Here is a 20,159-nt window from a genome sequence, read left to right as displayed (position 1 = left end):
GGGGTGCCCGAGCTCTGCCGAGCCTTTGCTGTGCTGAAAGGGACCCTGAACGGGCTCCTTTCTTCTTGCCCCTTATTCCATTGCTGAATAAAGTTCCAAACTCTTGGACAATTCCAACAAAGTCCAGCACAAAGACACAGTGGGGGAGCAGCGGGGCCGGGAGGCAGAGGGGATGTGTGATGGGGAATAAAGAGATCTGGAACCTGCTCTCACCTCCCCGGAGAGGGTCAGCACCCCAACCCTTCACCCCATGGCCCCACAGCACCCCAGCCCCTCACCCTACAGCCCCACAGCACCCCAGCCACTCACCCTACAGCCCCACAGCACCCCAGCCCTGCCACCCCCTGCCCATTTCCCTTGACTTTGGGTCTTTACTGAAACCCAAGGAAATTTCAGCCCCCGTGTGCTCTGGAAGGAGCTGGAATATCCAGCAGCTCATCCCTTTGGGACGTTTCTGCTCCTTGTCCCCACAAAAGTGTCTCAGAGCAGCAAAGGGACCCGTCTGGCTCACCAGTGCTCCCTGAGCAGCATTCTGGGCTCCTGGCAGCCTTGGCACAGAAAGAGCAGCCCAGGGGTGGCTCTGAACAACGGGGAATTAACCAAGGGACAATCCCTCCCTGCAGGTCTGGGTCACCCCCTGCCCCCCCCAGAGGTGAGGGACAATTGGCCACTGCCTTGTACCACAAATGGCTACAAAAAGCACATTTTGTGAGGCTCGGAGCTGATTTCCAGGAGATCTGGGGGGATGTGGATGCCCTGCTCCTCCCGGGCTCGGCAATACCACAAATGGCTACAAAAAGCACATTTTGTGACGCTCGGAGCTGATTTCCCTGCAGATCTGGGGGATGTGGATGCCCTGCTCCTCGGAAGGGCCGGGCTCAGCAATTCCCACCCTGGCACACGATGGGGGCAGCGCCGAGGGGCTGTGTGCGCTCCCTGGGCAGTTACACTGTGACAGAAACAGCCCAGAGTGTCCCAACCATCCCTGTCTCACCCCAGAACTGACTGCCACGGGCTGTCGGGGGAGAGAAATGTCCCCTGATGGTTTGGGGTGCAGAGGAGATGTGTGGGATGGGAGTGACAGGCGGTGTCTCCAGCCTCCTCCTTCTGCTGCTGCCCACGGCAGACATTTCTGTTCAAAGCCAGGATTCTGGGGCACACAAATGCTCACCTTTCCCTCCTTCTCCTCTCCTTCTTTCCTCCCTGCCCTCTTCCCTCACTCTCACCAAAGGCAGCTTCCAGAGCCTTGAAATGGGAAATCCAGGGCCCCTCGTGTCCTCGCACCTGGGGAGAAGGTCCCGGTGCGTTTTTGTCTCCCTCCACTGTCAGATCCATTTGCATCCTTGCCATTTCCCTCTCCCAGCCCCATGCAGTGATTCCCCTCCCAGCCACCTGCTGCACACACAAGCAATTCCTTGTCACTGCACTGCCACCAGCTCCTTGTGGAACCACGTTTAATGTCCCATGGCAGAAATTTCCAGCTGGAGCAGAGCCTTCAGTGCCACGGGAGGGGGTTTGGAGATGTTTTCTTCCAGTGAAACCCACAGCATTTATCAAAACAAACGTGTTTTCATCCCCGTTTCCACACAATTTAGTCCCTGGAATTGCCAGCCCTGGCCAAGGGCTGGTTTTGTTTCCCCCCTGCAGAGCTGGGTGATTCCTCAAGGCATCTCTGGACTTTTCTTTGGAAATGCAGCAGGTATTGGGAATGGAAAATGCCCCTCTGGTGCCTGCAGAGCAGAGCTGCCCTGGGCTCAGCAGGGTCTGGGGATGGGCACTGCCCTCCCCAGAGGGAATTTCCCCTCCCTGGAAGGGAGCTGGGCCTGCAGCCCCCGGTGGGACTGTCCTTGCCTCCCTGGGGGATCGTTTTCAGCACTTTGTAGTAATTCATCTGACAAATACAACCCCAGAATGGTTTGGGCTGGAGGGGACCTCAAAGCCCACCCAGTGCCACCCCTGCCATGGCAGGGACACTTCCCCTGTCCCAGGCTGCTCCCAGCCCCAGTGTCCAGCCTGCCAGGGATGGGGCGTTCCAAAGATGTGCTCTAGTGAGCAAACATCCAAGAAGTGGATGCTCCAAGATGTGAGCAAACATCACCCTTTATCCCTAAAACCTTGCTCCCACTGGGAATTATGGGCCCCTGGCTCCCCATGAAACTCCAAAGCTGGAATGCACAGCCCCCCACGGGGAGTTTATCTCTAAAGAAAGGGTTTAGATCCGCTGGGGGAGGGAAAGATGTTTATTGAAAATGAGTCGGGTCAACCTTAAAGGAACTCTGCCTTCAGATAGAGGAGAACGTGTTTATTCCCTGGGGCTGATCTGAAGATTCCTTTGTTTCTGTTTTGAGAAGGAGTGGCAGAACACTTCAGTGGGTGATGATGATGCTCCTTGTTTTCCACCTATGTGGGATTATCTGTACGTGCATTTCTGCGAGCCCTGTAAATACTGGGATAAACAGCAGGATTGGTTTTGGTCCCCATTTCTGTGAGCTCTATAAATACCGGGATAAACAGCAGGATTGGTTTTGGTCCCCCTGTCACAGCTGAGCAGCTCCCAGGCTGCCGAGGCAAAGGGGGATGCTCCCCTGGAAATGCATTTCCAGAAAGGGCTGATTTGCTCTCAAAGAAAATTCAAATATGTATTTAAAGGAGGTGAGCTGGAAGAGTTCACAGGAGAGCAGAGCAGGACAAAGAGCAAATATTCCCGCAGGGAAGGGGTGGGCAGGCGGGGTTTCTGGTGGTGTTTGTATTTATAATCACACTTCAAAGCAGTGGGTTCTTGCTGCAAGGAGTAAATAATGAATGGAGATATTTTTAACCTCCTACACAGCCTCTGGGTTTCATCCACGAGAGGATGGCAGCAGACAGAGCCCTGGCGGGGCTGCCTGGCTGCTGGGGACACGAGAGCCACCCAAAGGTCCCTGTTTGCTCCGGGGGACCCAGAGCGCAGCCTGGGCAGGACAGAGGGACAGTGATGGGGTTAAAGTGAAAATCAAACCCTGGGGAGCTCTGAGGAGAGCTGGGGGCGCTCACCTGCAGGAGAGAAGGCCCCAGGGAGAGCTCAGAGCCCCTGGCAGGGCCTAAAGGGGCTCCAGGAGGCACTTGGGAAATGGAGGGAACACAGGGACACAGGGGACACAGGGAATGCAGGGACACAGGGGACACAGGGAAGAGAGGGGACAGAGGAGATAGAGGGGACAGAAGGAACCCAGGGGACACAGGGGACACAGGGAACCACCTTCCCCCTGCCCTGCTCCTGGTTTAGCTCTGCTCTCCTGCACTCAGGGCTGTGTCCAGGTGCCTCCCCCAGGACCCTGGAAGGCTCCAATGCCTGCAGGCTGCAACCAGCCCCGGGCTCCCGTGTGCCACTGTGTGCCATCTCCTCAGGCGCTCCCATGTGCCACTGTGTGCCATCTCTTCGGGCTCCCATGTGCCACTGTGTGCCATCTCCTCAGGAGCTCCCATGTGCCACTGTGTGCCATCTCCTCGGGCTCCTGTGTGCCACTGTGTGCCATCTCCTCAGGAGTTCCCGTGTGCCACTGTGTGCCATCTCCTTGGAGCTCCCCAGGGAGCCGTGCCATCACCATGTGCATTGCCTGGAGCTCAATCCATGGATTTGCTGCGGCTCTTTTACCTTTCCCTGGGGAAGGGATGCTGGTTCAGAGCCCTTTGAAGGCCCTTTGTGTTCCTGGCCCAATTTCTGGGCACAGCTCCCCCGGAGCTGCTGCTGCAGGCCCTGAACTCTGCTGGGCACCGGCTCTGCCTCAGCTGAGAAGGAACAATTGTCCCAATTCCTGCAGTGATTGTCCCACCCTGCTGCAATCAAAGGGACATCTGAGTGCTCCCTGCCTGCGGGGAACGCAGGAACAGGCTGAGGTGGAGGAGGGAAGGTTTAGATTAGAAATTAGGAGGAAATATTTTACTACAGGGCTGAGGAGGCCCTGGAGCAGAGAGGCTGTGGATTCTCCATCCCTGTAAATGTCCCAGGCCAGGCTGGACAGGGCTGGGAGCAGCCTGGGACACTGCAAGGTGTCCCTGCCACGGCAGGGGTGGCTCTGGAGGAGCTCTAAGGTAATTTCCAACCCAAACCATTGTGGGATTCTCAGATTCCAGGTGCTGCCAGCCTGGTCTGGAATTCCCCAGGTTTGCACAAGCAGCTGGAGCAGGAGCTGTGGGGCTGCTGCCTCCTCAGCCTCTCAGGAGATCCTTTTCCTTACAGCTGAGGCAACTTTAGAGCACTTTCACAATTAGAAGAGACTCCATTTTTGTATTTCCTGTCCTGCATTTACCAGATCCCCCCCAAGAGCCCCCATAGCACTGAGGAAATAGATGTGACTGGTTCAGGGGGAGCAGGGGTTTGTGTTCCTTTCACATTGGTGTGAAGCGAGAATCACCTTGGCTTTTGTTACAACACTTCCCTGTTGTCACTGCCACCTTTCCCAAGGCTCCTGGCACAGCCTGGCTGGGATCGGCTCCCTGTTGGAGGCTCTGCTCGCTTTTAGAGGATCTGTTCCATTTTGGAGGATCTGTTCCATTTTGGGGAATCTGCTCCCTTTTGGAGGATCTGCTCCCTTTTGCAGGATCTGTTCCATTTTGCAGGATCTGCTCCCTGTTGGAGGATCTGCTCCCTTTTGGAGGATATCTCACTTTCACTCCCTCTCTCTTCCACTCCCTCTCTCTTCCCTCCCCCCTTCTGCCCTGCCTTTAATGAATGACTTGTTGTGTAAATTCAGTCTTCTGTGTTTATTTTAATTTGTCTGCTCCTGATTAAGGAAAAAATTCAGCTCCAACTCCTGACATTCACTGGGAAGCTCTTTTGAGCCAAGCTTTTAACCCCACGTTCCCAAAGGAGCTCAGGGATGCTGGCGCTGTTCTTTTGCAGTGTCCAGTTTAAAGCTCTGTTCAGGGACCTGGCTCTGGAGAGTGCAGTCACTGCTAGAAATGCCTGGGTGTTTCCTGGCACACTCAGATCCTGGGCCCTGGCCTCATTCCTCAAACAGGCTCCAAATTTGCACAGCTGAAGTGCTTGTTACTAACTCAGTATCACATCTAGGATTAAAAGCAGCAGCTCTCAAGTGCTGTTTGTGTAAAGATCAGTGCAGGCAGCAGCCTGGGAAGTGATGCAAGGAAAGGATTTCTCTTGCAGGCATTGGAGACCTGGGAGAATTCTGTCATCAATTAAAATGCAGCAGAACAGAACGCTGCAGCCCTTAATGCTGAGCATCTCAGATGTTCTAGTTAATGGAGATGATTTATCTCCACACCTGCACTGACAGCTCTGGAAGGCACTGGGGACTGGCACTTAAAGGTGTCATTGCTTGGTTTTCCTCACATGCCGCTGAAAGCCTTTCCTGCTCACAGCACAGCACAGGGGGATCCTTTTGGCCTGTGCCCCTCTGCTGTCCATCAAACACTGAGCAAATCCTCTTCCTTCTGCCTGAAACCCCCTGCTCCCACTAACGGAGCCTTCAGCCCAGGAATGCAGCCAGAATCCTCTCCTCCTTTGGAGCCCCTGGTGCCGGGAGCCACAAAGCCTCCAGCAGGTTCCACAGGCTCTGCAGCAGGCAGGGGATCCGGACCAGCCCTGGAATGTGGGACAGGCTGGCAAAACCTCTGTGCCTGTGTGGGGGAGAGTGCAGGGGGCCTGCGAGAGCCACCCAGGGGTGCCAGGAGCTCTGGCACTGCAGCTCCCCTGGGGCAGAGTGTGGAGGTGCACAAGGGGCAGGCTTGGAGAGCAGGGCTCTGCCCGACCTCAGCAGAGCCATTCTGTCCCCACGGGTCACCCCAAAGCCGCCACTGCAGGAGGGGGAGGGCCCATGGAGAGCCAGAGTCCTGTGTTGGTGTGGCTGCCCCCAGAGCCACATTCCTACAGGAAACAGAGGCCATTCCCTCCCAGGCTGTGGCTCTGGGTGCCTCTGTCACCTTTCAGGCTCATGCTCAGCTTGGCAGGACCTGTTCCCCTGTCCCTCCCTGCACATCACTGTCCCATCTGGCACATCCCTGTCCCTGAGGGAACATCCCTGTCCCTCCCATCACATTCCTGTGGGCACATCCCTGTCCCTCCTATCACATCCCCGCCGCTGCTCGCACATCTGCACGGTGCTCATTTACCCCTGGGCACACCTCTGGGGTGAGGTTTCTGAGTTCCCCTAGCCCCGCAGAGCCCCTCAGAGCCCGGGGCAGGGTCCAGGCACAAACCCTGCTCAGCGCTGCTGGATCCTGGCTCAGCTCCCCCTCCTCACACCCGGGTCAGCTCCTGCTGCAGGATCACAGTCCCTGCTCAGTGCTGCTGGATCACAGCGGGATCACAGTCCCTGCTCAGCGCTGCTGGATCACAGCGGGATCACAATCCCTGCTCAGCGCTGCTGGATCACAGCGGGATCACAGTCCCTGCTCAGCGCTGCTGGATCACAGCGGGATCACAGTCCCTGCTCAGCACTGGATCCCGGCCCAGCTCCCCCTCCACACCCGGCTCAGCTCCTGCTGCAGGATCACAGTCCCAGCTCGCAGGATAATGGGCGGAGGGAGCCTGGAGACACCTGCTCAGTGAAGCACTGGGGATGGAGCAGATGCATTAAACCCGAGGGGAATTGCTGAGAACCAAGTGCAGGGGTGCCTGCAGCCCGGGGTTATCTGCTGCTTTCATTGCGAACCAGCAGAGCATGGCCAGCTCCATTCATCAGCCTGGGCCCTGCACAAGCAGCGTCTCCCTGCCTCGGTGCTGTCCCTCCTCAAAGAGACTCCCAAAAAAGGCAGGCCCCATGCATCTTTCATGGGGCACGAAATAACTCACTCTGCTATCTATGATTCAATCCGAGCTGCAGAGGCTGAGGAGGGAGATTTCTCTGCCTGGAGCCCAAAAACGGCGGCAGGCAGGGAGGGGCAGGGAGGGCAGGGAGGGCAGGGAGGGGGCAGTGCCAGCCCAGGCCGGCTCTCCCAGCCCCACCCGGGCTCCCCCAGCTGCCCCCAGGCCGGGACAGGATGGGGCTGTTGAAAGCACATTTCCACTCCAGAGCACAGATGTTCCCAGCCCGTGCCAAGAGAGCGGGAGAGGCTCAAAGAAAGCAAACATTGTCCCAGGGCAGAGCACAGCGAGCAGGGAGGAAGGTTTCTCTTTTTTTTGCTGTTATTATTATCACGATGATTTGGCAGCGTGGAAATGGATTTCTCTGAGGCCTGAGTCGGTTCAGCCCAGATCTATTCAGGATTTTATCCTGAAATCCAAGTGCCTCGCTGGCACAGGGACTCATGTCCATGCCCAGGGCTGTCCTGTCCCCGTGTCTCCCTAATCCAACCCAACCCCTCCGTGTTTTCATACCCATCCCGGCTGTCTGCTCTCCCAGGCACTTCATGCCATAACAACAAGGAATTTTCCAGCACAGGGACCAAGCGTTTCCATCCTTTCCTGGTGTTTGACACTCGGATTTTGCCCACCCCACATTTGCTCTGAAGCCGAAGCAGGAAATGGCAGCTTGAGAGGCAAGAGCTGGAGAGAGCCAGGAGATCCCAAAAAAGGCATTTTAGGGAGAAAGTGCTGACGCAACCCAGCAGTGCCGGATGCTGCAGCGTTGATAAATATTTGATTTAGCCTGAATAGGAAGGCATCACGTTCAGAATGACCTGAAAAAGAGGGAAGATGACAACCACAGTGCCACTGAAAGGCAGATTCACACGGTGAGCATTCCTGAGGCTCACTCCGGTGTGCAAACTGCCTTGAATTGGAATGAATGGGAGTTACCTGTAGGAAAGGCACCTCTGCCTGCTCCAGGCCGGGGGGGATGCACTGACAGCCACGGGATGCCTCTGCCTGTGCTTGGAAAGGCCCCGATTCAGTTTTCAGTCGTTGGCTGATGTGTGCTGTCAGGATTCCTGCACTGACATCACAGGGGGCAGCTGGGGGGGCTGACAGGATCCCGGGATAAATGCTTTCACTACCCTAACTTCCGAATCCTGGCAGGATTGGGGTGTTTGGCAGGACTGAGTTCACTCTCTCACTTTGGAGCCATTTCCCTTGGCTGTGTTTGTCAGCCCTCCCTTCCCATCCCTCCCCTTCTAACAAACACCAGGTTCTGACCCGACCTGAGCTCAGCTCCTGCCTCTGGACTCTCCTCTCCCCTCGCTCCTTTTCAGGCTTTTCCTCCTCACTTTCCTTGAGGAGTTGTTTTGTGTTTCTGGCTGCCCTGAGCTCAGCAGGAGCCCGGCCCGGGCTCCCTCTCCCTCCCTGCACCGCAGCTCTGGCTCGCGTGGGATGCTCGGGGCTTGAGTGTGCAGCCAAAAGCGGCCAGAGAGAAACAACAAGTGCTTTTCTCCTCAGTGAGCCGGGAGCTGCTCTAGATAAACCCATTCTTCCCACGCTGCGTGAGGCACAGCCTGCCCTTGTTAGACGATTCAGCCAGGAAAGGCCCCTCAGCCCCACACAAGCGCTCTGGCACAGCCCAGTTCCCAATTCCCGGGGTCTGCAGTGGGGTTTGCAGTGCGGGGGGCCAGAGCAGGGCCAGGAACCTGCCGGGTGTCCCAGGGAACACTCTGTGTATGGATTGTCACCTTTGGATAGGACCGGGGAGCCTGATATTAAGGATGTTTTTCCCAGAGGAGAGTTTTATCCTTTGGCTTTGTAATGATGGATTTCACAGCTCTGGCCAGGAGGATGCTGAGAAATGAGCTCCAGCAGTGGATGCAGAGTCAGCCCAGGAGTCAAACCTCTGAGCCGGGGGGGTTTGTAGCTGGAATTTCAGCTCAGCCCAGCTTTCCTCAGGCAGCCTGGGAGGAAAGCCCCACGGTGCTGGTGGGGCTCTGTGGGGCCAGGGGCGGCCCTGAGCCCCTGCCCTGCATCCCCCAGCCCAGAGCGGCTCCCCGGGCACAGGGACCGCCCCCGGCAGGGCTGATCCATCCCCATTCCCATCTGCCCCGGAGGAAAGGCTGAGTGCCCGGGATGGCCCCGGGGTGGCCCCGGCTGGGAGCGGCGGTCCCTGCAAGGCTGCTGCTCTCTCGGGGGGCTGGCAGGGGCAGGGGGGACCCCAGCCGGGCTCTCAGGGGGCAGGGGGACCCCAGCCGGGCTCTCAGGGGGCAGGGGGACCCCAGCCGGGCTCTCAGGGAACATCCCGTGCCCATCAGGGCTGGTTGCAGGCGGCAGGAAACTTCGGCCGGGCTCAATCCTCTCTCCTGTCTGGATCAGCAGCTCCTGAGCCCGGCGCCACTCGCGGCGGAGCCGTCCCTGGGGATCCACGGGCGGCTGATCCCGCTCCATCTGCTCAGCATCGGCAGCTGGATTTAGCCTGAGATCACTCCAGGGGCAGCACACGGCCCCGTGCCTGATCCGTGTGTGCCACACTGCTGGCTGCCAGCCTGGCATCCCCCTGGGAGGTCACCGTCCTGTCAGCACCCCCGAGCTCACAGCCCGGCCCAGGTACACCTGCCCTGTGGGGAGGAGGGACCGTGACATCCAACAGCACCTCCTGACCCTTCCTCTGCCACCCGGCTCCACCTCCCGAACCCCAAACAGACGCCAGGGTGTGGTGCCAAACAGTGCGGAGGGGCAGGAGGTGGCCAGAGGCTCTGGACTCTGCCAGCCCCGGGCTGGAAACCCCCGTTTTGTGACTCTGGGCACAGGAACTGTCGTTATGTCCCCAAGGCTCGGTGTGGAGGGTGCAGAGGTGACCATCGTGCCGCTATCTCAGCTCAGAGCGCCCAGAGGAGGCAGAACTGGGGCATCCCAGAGTGACGCTGTGACAGCCCGAGGCGGTGCTGAGGGCAGCAGGGCAGCGCTCGAGGAGCGGGGACGGGACGGCCGCGGAGGGGACAGAGGGACGGCTCCCCGCGGCTGGTACCGGGCGGGGCCGGGGTGACGCTGGGGACACCGGGGCAGGCGGGGCACGGCCGCCCGTGCCGCCGGCAGCACCTCCCCGCTCCCCCCGCCTCCGCTCCGCTCCCTCTTCCTCCTCCTCCCGTCTCCCTCTCCCGAGCCAGCCCGGCCGGGGGAGGAGCCGGCCGCGCACAAAACCTCCCGCCCGGCCCCTCCGGGCCCCGCAGCGGCACCGGCACCGGCGGCGCCCAGCGCCCGCCCGGGGCCATGCGCGCCGCGGCGGGGCGGGGCCGGGGCCGGCGGGCCGGGGCAGGGCGGCGGCCGCCCGCGGCCATGAGCGCGGCGGGGCCGGGCGGCGGCCCCGGGCGGCGGCGGCGGGCGGGCGGCGGCGGGGCGAGCCCGGCGGGGCGGCCGCGGGCGGGGGGCGGGCGGCGGCGGCGGGCGCTGCGCTCGCTGGGCAGCCTGGCCGGGCGGCTGCTCCGCACCTGGGCGCGCCTGGCCGGGGGCCGCGGGGGCCGCCGCGCCGCCCCCGAGGATGACGAGGGCGGGTTCCGGGGGTCGCGGCGGCGGCTCGGCGGGGCGGCCCCGGCGGCGGCGGCGGGGGGCGATGCGGGAGCGGGCGAGGCGGGAGCGGGCGGCGGGGAGCGGCCGCCGGGCGCGCAGGGGCTGCGGAACCACGGCAACACCTGCTTCATGAACGCCGTGGTGCAGTGCCTGAGCAACACGGCGCCGCTGGCCGAGCGCCTGGCGCTGGGCCGGTACCGCGCCCGCGGCGAGGTCACGCACCGGCTGGCGGCCCTGGTCCGCGCGCTCTGGACCCGCGAGTACACCCCGCAGCTCTCCGCCGAGTTCAAGGTACCGAGCGGCCCTCGCCCCGCGGCCCCGGCTCACCCCGGCCCCAGCGGCATCCCCAGCAGCACCGGCACAGCCCGCTCACAGCACCGGCACACCCCGCTCACAGCACCGGCTCACCCCGCTCACAGCACCCGGCTCACCCCTCTCACAGCACCCCGCTCACAGCACCGGCTCACCCCACTCACAGCACCCGGCTCACCCCGCTCACAGCACCGGCTCACCCCACTCACAGCACCCGGCTCACCCCGCTCACAGCACCCGGCTCACCCCGCTCACAGCACCGGCTCACCCCGCTCACAGCACCGGCACAGCCCGCTCACAGCTCCCTCCAGCCCCCCGAACCCACTGCCACCCTTCCCAGGCCCCCAAACCCACTGCCACCCCTCCCAGCCCCCCTGAACCCCCTGCCACCTTTCCCAGCCCCCCAAACCCCCTGCCACCCCTCCCAGCTCACATCAGCTGCTCCCCTGCCTCACCCTCCCCGTGGGCCCTGCCCTGCCGAACACCCCCAGCCCTGTTGCTGTAACCTCCCTCTGGCCTGGCCCCTGTCCCCGGAGCCCCCGGGGTGGGTGAGCCGCCAGCCCCGGCCGTGCCCAGAGCCCTGAGGCTGAGCTGGAGCCGGCCGGGATGGCGGGGAAGGCAGGATGTTGTCCCAGGAGCCAAATTCAGTGGCCTCGGGCTCCGTCCCTGGGTGTGTCACACCTCTGCCAGGCGCATGCCAGTGTGCCAGGGGACAGGGTGTCATGGGCACCGCAGCACGGCCAGCCCGGCATCGCATTTCCCCACGCTCAGGGACACGTGTCCCCTGCCCGAGTGACATTTCCTCGGTGCTGCCAAAAAACTGAACTTTGCAAAGTGCCCGGGGGAGCTCCCGGGCCGCCGAGCCCCGCCCTGGGATGGGCTACACGGAGTTGGTGCCGTCGGAGCGCTCGGGGCAGGTGGGACCCGAGGGTCCCCATGGCTAAACCTGCCCGCCTGGACTTCATTGCGGTTTTCCCTGTGTCCCCTCCCGGCCGCTGGAAGCTGGGACACCACAGAGCCTCTGTCTCTGTCCCCACTGCTCTGCTGGCCCCGGGGTGGCCGTGATGTCCCTGCAGAGGCAGGACAGGGCAGAGGCTGTTGCAAGGATGGAGCAGGGATGGTTTTGGGGTGGGTGCTGAGCAAGAACCCGTTCATCAGCGCCCGCCCCGCCCGTGTCTTGCAGAACATCGTCTCCAAGCACAGCTCGCAATTCCGGGGCAATGCTCAGCACGACGCGCTCGAGTTCCTGCTCTGGCTGCTGGACCGAATGCACGAGGACCTGGGCGCCGCCTCCCCGGCCCAGCAGAGCCGCGGCCCCGCGCAGGTGGGTGCCCCTGGCTCGGCAGGGCGTTCGGGCCGGGTCTGGGGCCAGGGACAGCGGGATGCGGTGCCAGGCGGTGGATGGAGCTGGGCCCCGCCCCGGAGGGGATGGGGATGCTGCTGTTCGCTCGGTGCGCGGCTGAAAGGGCGGTGGGAGCCGAGTGCTGCGGGGCTGGCGGGGGTCGGAGTGCTGGGAGAGTGGGGGATGTCGGCAGGAGCCCATCCAGCTGAGCATCCCGGCTCTGGGGGCATCCTGCTCCTTGGATGAGGAGGAGATGCAACCCCCCCGTCTCTCCCTGCCTCCAGCTAAGCCCGCTGTAATTACAGCTCGGCGGCTTTGCTGCTGGCAAAATGAGTAATTAAGTCTTCCTCAATCCATCTGCGCTCAGGCATTGCCCTGGCCCTGGCCCTGGTCCTCCCTGGCTCCTCCTGCCTCCTGCTGCCGCCTCCTTCCCACTCCTTCCCCGCTCCTTCCCCGCCTGCTGCTGCCCGCCGGGCGCCGCCTGTTGCAGGAGATGGATTTGAGCTGTTGCTGTTTGACCCGTGAGCTCAGCCCAGCACTGAGCTGTCCCTGCTTTGGGGTGACTCCCATCTTGGGCACAGGGAGCCTGGGAGCAGCTCCCCCTCCATGTGCCCAGCTTGGGGTGCCGTGGCTGTGCCGAGGGTGTGGGTTGGGGTCCTGGGCAGACCCTGCCCAGCCTTCAGCACAGCCCTGTCCCTCAGGGAGAGCCTGGCTGTGGTGCCCATCTCCAGCACCTCTGGAGAGGCTTTGCTGCCCAGCCAGGGCCCTGCAGCCATCCCTGCCCTGACCTGAGCTGTCCCTCAGCCCTGCCACCTTTCCTGGGACATTGGATGCCCCAGGCTTTTTGGGAGAGCCCAGCAGCTCCCGTTAAATGTCAGTGCCCACGTGTGCCACCTGGAGGCTGTGCCACCTGGAGGCTGTGCCACCTGGGGAGGGGACCCTTGGTGTGTCCCTCAGCACCTGCAGTTTTGCGTGGCACCCCCCAGTTTTGGTTCCTTTTGGTGATGCCACCTGAGTGCCCCTGTCCTTGGGGAGGGATGCCTGGCCTGGGTGGGACCCCCAGTAAGTGTCTGGGGTGAGGAGGGACCAAAGTGGGCACCAAGGCTTGGCTGCCAGGAGGGCGGGAGGAGGATTTTTGGGGAATTCTGGGGGCTCTATAGGGCACAGGCACCATCCAGGTCCCCTCTCAGCCACACCAGATGGACCCCAGTGCCAGGCAGACCGTTAGGACACGTCAGCCTCAGCAGGACCTGGTGCCAGCAGATGGCATTGAGGAAAATCCACCTCTCGGCCAAAATCCTCAGTGATTTTCAATCTTACTCATGGAGACACCAGAAAGTCACTGTCTGACCCCAGAACAGCCCGGGTTTTTTACTGGCACTGCCTGGAGGGCACAGCACCGCCAGGCAGGCAGGTGCCAGAGTCTCTTTGGCATTACCTTCAGTCCATCCTCATGCCATAGGGACACCAAAGCTGGGCTTGGTTCCCTAGGACGTGTCCCTGACCCCCTGAAGGTCATGTCCCTCACCCTGTCACCTCACTCACACTTGTCTCTTGCCCCTGCAGCCTGGCAAGGATGGCAGCAGCGGTGCCAGCAGGTCCCCCCCTGGCACCCAGCACCCCCGTGGGCAGAGCTTCGTGCAGAGCCACTTCCAGGCCCAGTACAGGTCAGTGGGGCACAGATCCTGCCACAGGGGGCTTTGCCTTCTGTGAGCCCTGGGTGGGCACTGTGAGCCCAGGGAAGGGATGAAATGGGGAGGATCTCCATCCATCCATCCATCCATCCATCCATCCATCCATCCATCCATCCATCCATCCATCCATCCATCCATCCATCCATCCATCCATCCATCCATCCAACCATCCATCCAACCATCCATCCATCCATCCATCCATCCAACCATCCCACCCACCCACCCATCCACCCCAGCCATGGGTTTTAAGTGTCCAAGACCAGGTTGGACAGGGCTGCAGTGACCTGCTCCAGTGGCAGTGTCCCTGCCCGTGGTGGTGTCCCTGTCCGTGGTGCTCTTTGAAGATCCCTCCCAACCCAAACCACGCTGTGCCTCTGCCACAGGACTCAGGAGTGTCCCAGAGCCCCAGCACGAGGGTGCCCCGCTATGGGACACCCCACACCTTCACCTGCCTGGCACTCATGGGATGCTCAGGCCACCCTGTCCCCAAGCCGTGGCACAGCAGGCAGCAGGGGACACATCTGGCATCACAAGCCCTGCCTCCTCTCTCAATTAATCCCTCGTCCTATATATGTAAAAGGCACTTTAATTATCCCTGTTCCACGTGCCAGAGCCGTCTGTGCGCTAAAGGATTATTAATTCGTGTGGCTGTTTCCCAGGGAGCTCAGTGGCTCTTCAAGGTGACAAATAACGAGGACTCGGGATTTTGCTTTGGATTTTAATTCTTTTTTCCCCTTTTTGTTGAACAAAAAGGGGGGGAATTAACCCCCCCCCCTTAAAAAACCAAACCAAAACCAAAAAAACCCAACCAAACCCCATCCCCCAAAAAAACAGAATTAAGAAGAATCAGCAGCAGGTGGCTGTTGGCACCTGGGATGATGGATTTGGGCTGTGGTACTTGTAACGGTGGATTTGGGGTGTGGTACCTGATATGACATATTTGGGATGTGCTGCCTGGGATGGTGGATTTAGGATGTGGTACCTGGGATGGTGGATTTGGGGTGTGGTACCTGGGATCAGCCCCAGAGTGGGCTCTCGGGGGCCCAGCAGATGGGCATGTGCAGACGCTGCCCATCCATCTGCCAGGTCCTCCCTGACGTGCCCTCACTGCCTGAAGCAGAGCAACACCTTCGACCCCTTCCTGTGCATCTCGCTGCCCATCCCGCTGCGCCAGACCAGGTGAGCCCGCGGCACGGCCGCTCCGAGCAGAGCAATTTGCGGTTTTTGGGTAAATAACGAACGCGGAGGCGGCGGCAGCCCCGGGGCAGGCGGCAGCGGTGCCCGCTGGGTGTGTGCCACGCGGGGCTGCCCCGGCGGTGCTGAGCCGTGTCCCCGCGTGTCCCCAGGGCTCTGAACGTCACGCTGGTGCTGCAGTGCGAGCGCTGGCGCTTCGTGCGGGTGGGCCTGGCCGTGCCGCTGCTGGGCACCGTGGCCGACCTGCGGGAGATGGTGGCGCGGGAGGGCCGCGTCCCCGCGGAGCAGGTAACGGGGCGGGCGGGGAGCGGAGCGGGGAGCGGGGAAGGGGAGCGGGGAGCGGAGGGGGGCGCGGGAGCGGGGGCGGGGCGCCGAGGGGGGAGTGGAGCAGTGCAGCGGAGCGGGGAGCGGGGCCGGCCCGCGCGGTGCTGATGAGCGCCCGTCCCGCAGGTGATCCTGGCCGAGGTGTCCCCGCGGGGCCTCCTGCGCTCGCTGTCCGACCCCGAGGCGCTGCGGGCGGCCGGCGAGGCCGCGCCCGTCTACGCCTTCCAGCCGCCGCCCGCCCGCCGCGCAGGTACCGCCGCGCGCTGCCATTGGCTGCGGCTGCCGGTCCGCCCCGCGCCCATTGGCTGCGGCTGCCGTCCCGCCCCGCGCCCATTGGCTGATAGCTCCCGGGCTGTGCTGGGATTGGCGCTGGGGGGGGCGGGAACGGCCCAGTGATTGGTGGGAGGGAGTGGATCCCTCACTGTGATTGGTGGGAGGGAGTGGATCCCTCGCTGGGATTGGTGGGAGGGAGTGGATCCCCTCATTGGGATTGGTGGGACAGTGGGTCCTCCCTGCTGTGATTGGTCAGAGGCAGCTGCACCCCGCCGGGAATGGGGGAGGCAGTTTCTCCTGGGATTGGTGGGAAATGGATCTCTTTGGCTGGGATTGGTGGGACCAGTGGTGCTGGGCAGGGCCATGCTAATTAACCCAGCGCTAATGAGAGCCCTTCATTTCCCTCATTCTGCAGGTTGTCCCCGCAGCCTCCCCACGTCCCCCGCGGTGCCACGGCCAGAGGGGCCTCGCCTGCTGCCCAGCACTGCCCGCTCCTCCGACTGCCTGCACCGCTGCGCCCGGCGGCCGCATCCTGCTGCTGCTCTGCAACACGGCAGGCACAGGGCCACAGCTCGCCAGGTACCGTCACCCGCCTGCCACCTGCCTGCCACCTTGTCCTGCCACCCGCCTGCCACCTGCCTGCCCCCCACCTGTCACCCTGTCCTGCCCACTCCCTGCCTGTGTGACACCCAGCCCCGTGTCCCTGCTGCCTGTGCCCAGGTTCGGGCCGCCGCTGGTGCTGCGGGAGGAGCGCGGCGTCTCCTGGGAGCAGCTGCAGCAGAACATCCTGGCCCAGCTGAGGGGGGTCCTGCGGGGAGAGGTCCGGCCACAGGTGAGCCCAGGGAACAGCCCTGTCCCCTCAAAGCCATCAGAATTTGGGGGCTGGTTTTGCCCCGTGTCCCAAGGCCTGGCTTGGCCAGGTGCTGCTGCTGGGCAGGGGATCCCTGTCCCCACAGCCCCCTCTCCCCTCCCAGGGCACGGGAGCCCTTTTCCGGATCCGCCTGGCTGGGGGCTCGGCCCCCTGCACCTACCTGTCCCCTCAGGACCCCCGTCCTCTCTGCCACCCTGCCATTGACAGGTAAGGGGCTGCAGGGACAGGACTGTCCCCAGGATGTCCCCTCAACCCCTGGGGGCGGCTAGTGGCATCACCATGAATGGGCACAGTGTCCCTGTGCATGGCTGTGTTGTCACCATGGGTGCCCAGTGGTGACACCTTGGGTGGCCACAGTGATGGTCACTCTGCTGCCCCAGCACTGGGCCCTGGCCCAGCGTTCCCACTGTGCGAGGTGCTGGCTGTCCCTGCCTGCCACCACGGGCTGGCAAGGACGTGTTCCCATGGGGACAGGGGTTCTGGGGACATCTCACCCTGTCCTTCCCTCAGGGCCCTGCAGCTGTGCGGGGCTGGGGGCCCTCCCCACGTGAAGCTGACAGTGGAGTGGGACACAAGCACCAAAGAGCGGTGAGTCCCCTGTGCTGGGGCTGAGGGGACACCCCGGCGTTGGAGTCACCCTCACTGGTGCCACGTCCCCCCCAGGCTGTTTGGGAGCATCCAGGAGGAGGTGGTGCAGGATGCGGAGAGCGTGCGGCAGCAACAGCAGGCACACGGGCAGCAGCACAGCTGCACCCTGGACGAGTGCTTCCAGCTCTACACCAAGGAGGAGCAGGTATGGACACCCTGGCAGGCCCACGCCCTGCCCAGCCTGGCACAGGGGCTGCGGGCTGCAGTGCTGGGGGTGGCTGTGGCGCTGCCGGGGGTGACAGGGAGGGAGGTGGCCATGACGTGGTGTCCCCAGCTGGCCCCGGACGATGCCTGGCGCTGCCCGCACTGCAAGGTGCCCCAGCAGGGCACGGTGAAGCTCAGCCTGTGGACGCTGCCCGACATCCTCATCATCCACCTGAAGCGCTTCCGGCAGGTGGCCGAGCAGCGGCACAAGCTCACCACGCTGGTGAGGTTCCCGCTGAGGGGGCTGGACATGGCCCCGCACGTGGCCCAGCGGGGCCAGCCCGGGGGGCAGCTCCTGGGGCGCTGGGCGCCCTGGCAGCCCCCCCTGCGCCTGCCCCCGGGCTGCCCCCGCGACCACCTGTACGACCTGTACGCCGTCTGCAACCACCACGGCAGCATGCAGGGCGGCCACTACACCGGTGAGCAGGGACACTGGGGACAGGGGGGTATAATGGGGGTGCCAAGGGGGCGCCGTGGGGCAGGGCGGGGCAGAGAGGAGTCTGGGGGCAGGGGACACACGGGATGGCATTGCAGCCACCCCAGAGCACTGGGATGTGTCCCCCAGCACCATCCCACTCCCCTGGTGTGTCCCTGCACCCCGGGGCTTGGGGCATCCCGGGACAGAGCCCCCGTCCCCGCTCACGCCGTGCCCCCTCGCCCCCAGCGTTCTGCTGCAACGCCCTGGATGGGCGCTGGTACAGCTACGACGACAGCCGGGTGGAGTGGGTGCGCGAGGCCGAGGTGAGCACCCGCAGCGCCTACATCCTGTTCTACCAGCGCCGCCGCGCCGCCGGCTCCGGCACGGGTGAGCCCCAAATCCCTGATCCCGCACCCCGGCACTGCCGTGTGCTCACACACAGCCCCACGTGCGGCCCACACTCGTGTGAGCACGCCTGCCTCTGCCCCCTGCACACGTGTGCACACAGACCTGCTGTGCCATCCCCACGCGTGTGTGCACCCCCAGCCCACCCTGTCCCACCCTGTCCCACCCTGTCCCATGCCCCGCTCCCCGCGCTGGGTGTCCCCGCTCGGTGCCCCCGGCCCACGCCCGCCGCTCCCCGCAGGCTCCGCCGCCGCCGCGGGGCACTGGGTGTTCCGCCTGGCCGCCTCCGAGCCCCGCACCGACCCCGACCCCTCGGGCTCCGTCGCCGCCCCGGAGAACGGTGAGGCTCAGGGAGCCCGGCCCCCGGTCCCCGCCGCGCCCCCCGCCCGCCCTGACCGTGCTTTCCCGCAGGCGGGTTCGAGGCGCGGCCCCCGGTGCGGGGTCTGCAGGGCCTGCACGGTCGCAGCCTCAGCGTCCGGACCGCCCCCGCCGGGCCCCCGGGACAGGGGGAGCCGGACCCCCGCGCCCCCCGCCGGCTCCGCCGGGCCGCCAGCGCCGAGGGGACCCCGCGCCGGCCGCCCGCGGGTGCGGGCAGCCCCGGGGCCGCGGGTGTCCCCCGGGCCGCTGCCCCCCGGCCCCTCGGCGCTGGGGCGGTCGCGGAGCTCGGCCAGCCTGCCCCCCGGGCCGACGGGGGGCTGCGCAGATCCGCCTCGCTGGGCAGGGGCCGCGGCGGGGCCGCCCCTGGCCGCCCGGGGTCCCCCCGGGGCCACCCTGCAGCGGGGCCGGCAGCCCCCCGGGGCCCTGCGCCCCTCGGCCGTGCCCGAGTCCAGCTTCTGAGCCATGGAGGGGGGCACCACCCCCAGCAGCTGTACAGCAGGTCCTGAACGGATCGGGGCGCTCCCCAATGTGGGGTGTCCCAGCACAAGGGTGCCTGAACCAGGGATCCCAAACCAGGAACGTCCCGACCTGGGGTGTCCCGACCTGGGGGCTCCTGAGCCGGGGGAAAACCAAACCAGGCTATCCTGACCCAGAGGCTCCCAAATGGAATCCTGACATGGGGGCTCCTGCCTGACCCAGGGCACCCCAGATCCTGATCCAGAAGCATTCCAAACCAGGACCACCCCCAGCTGGGCGTTTCAGGTCTGGGCTCATCCCAAAGTGGCGGCTCTGAACGCGGGGGTCTTCCAGCGCGGGGCCATCCCAAACAGGGCAGGCGGGTGCATGGTCCCCAGCTCTGCAGCATCAGAGTATTTATTGTACCAGGAGAGTTTTATTCAGAGACGCTTTTTGTTTTCTAAAAGGCGACTATTTGAGGGTGCGGGGTCCCCCACACCTCAGTCTATGCAATCCCCGATTCCTGCAGCCAGCTTTTGTACGGGGCTCTGCCCCACCGCCGGCGGTTTCTATTAAAAACACGTGAAACAAACCCAGCGTCCATCCCAGGGGAAAAGGGCTCTGAGTCCCTTGGGGGTGGTCCTGGTTCTGCAGTGGGGATCAGCCCGGGATCAGGGGTCAGTCCTGGCTGCATCCTGCCATGTGGGGTGGCTGTTTCTGGGGGAGGTAACCCTGCCCATGCCATGGCACCAGATCCCTAATGTTCCCTATAAAACACCAAACCACCATTTTATCACCCCAACGCTCTCCACCTCCCGGTCCTCCCCCCAAGGCGGGGGCAGGAAGGAAAGGCCAGCGCTGCCGGGCGGTTCTCAGCGAGTGGCACACGGATTTATTGGATTTATTGATTGCTTTGGGGTGCTGGTGCCCCCCGGTGCCCACCTGGGGCGGGGGACACGGCGCGAGCGGGGCGGGGGCGAAGCGCTGCCATTTCCATCCTCCCTCTCGCCCCGGCCGGGCAGGAATGGCTCCACATAAAACAAATCTCTCTATAGTTTCTCTCTCTCTATACAAATATAGAATATATATATATCTCTGCCGATATATATATACAGCTCTTCTCTCTCTGGAAAGGATAAAGGTTAATTTGTCTGTGCATGCACGACCAAAGCCACCAACCCCCGGGGACAGCGGGTGCCGAGGGACGTGCGCCTCCCCTGCCAGCACCCCAAGAGCCAGGAGGGCACATCCTGCATCCCCCGGTTATTGCTGGT

At 63.3% G+C, this 20,159-nt stretch overlaps 1 protein-coding gene across 1 annotated transcript; it reads left to right on the top strand.

Moving 5' to 3' along the window:
• Positions 1 to 10,228: 10,228 nt before the first annotated feature.
• USP43 (ubiquitin specific peptidase 43) lies at positions 10,229 to 18,888 on the top strand (the record flags this gene model as incomplete). The annotated part of the gene is given in 17 exon segments (XM_030962373.1): positions 10,229 to 10,657; positions 11,862 to 12,002; positions 13,587 to 13,687; positions 14,801 to 14,893; positions 15,061 to 15,196; positions 15,359 to 15,482; positions 15,921 to 15,942; positions 15,944 to 16,084; positions 16,226 to 16,337; positions 16,480 to 16,583; positions 16,887 to 16,964; positions 17,040 to 17,169; positions 17,299 to 17,647; positions 17,893 to 18,033; positions 18,293 to 18,391; positions 18,463 to 18,636; positions 18,773 to 18,888. Coding segments are annotated over 17 exon segments (2,490 nt in total), but the record flags the coding sequence as incomplete, so codon positions are not given.
• Positions 18,889 to 20,159: the final 1,271 nt, after the last annotated feature.

This window comes from Camarhynchus parvulus, chromosome 18 (assembly GCF_901933205.1).
Source record: "Camarhynchus parvulus chromosome 18, STF_HiC, whole genome shotgun sequence".
Lineage (NCBI taxonomy): Eukaryota > Metazoa > Chordata > Aves > Passeriformes > Thraupidae > Camarhynchus > Camarhynchus parvulus.
This window is presented reverse-complemented; position numbering and strand designations above follow the sequence as displayed.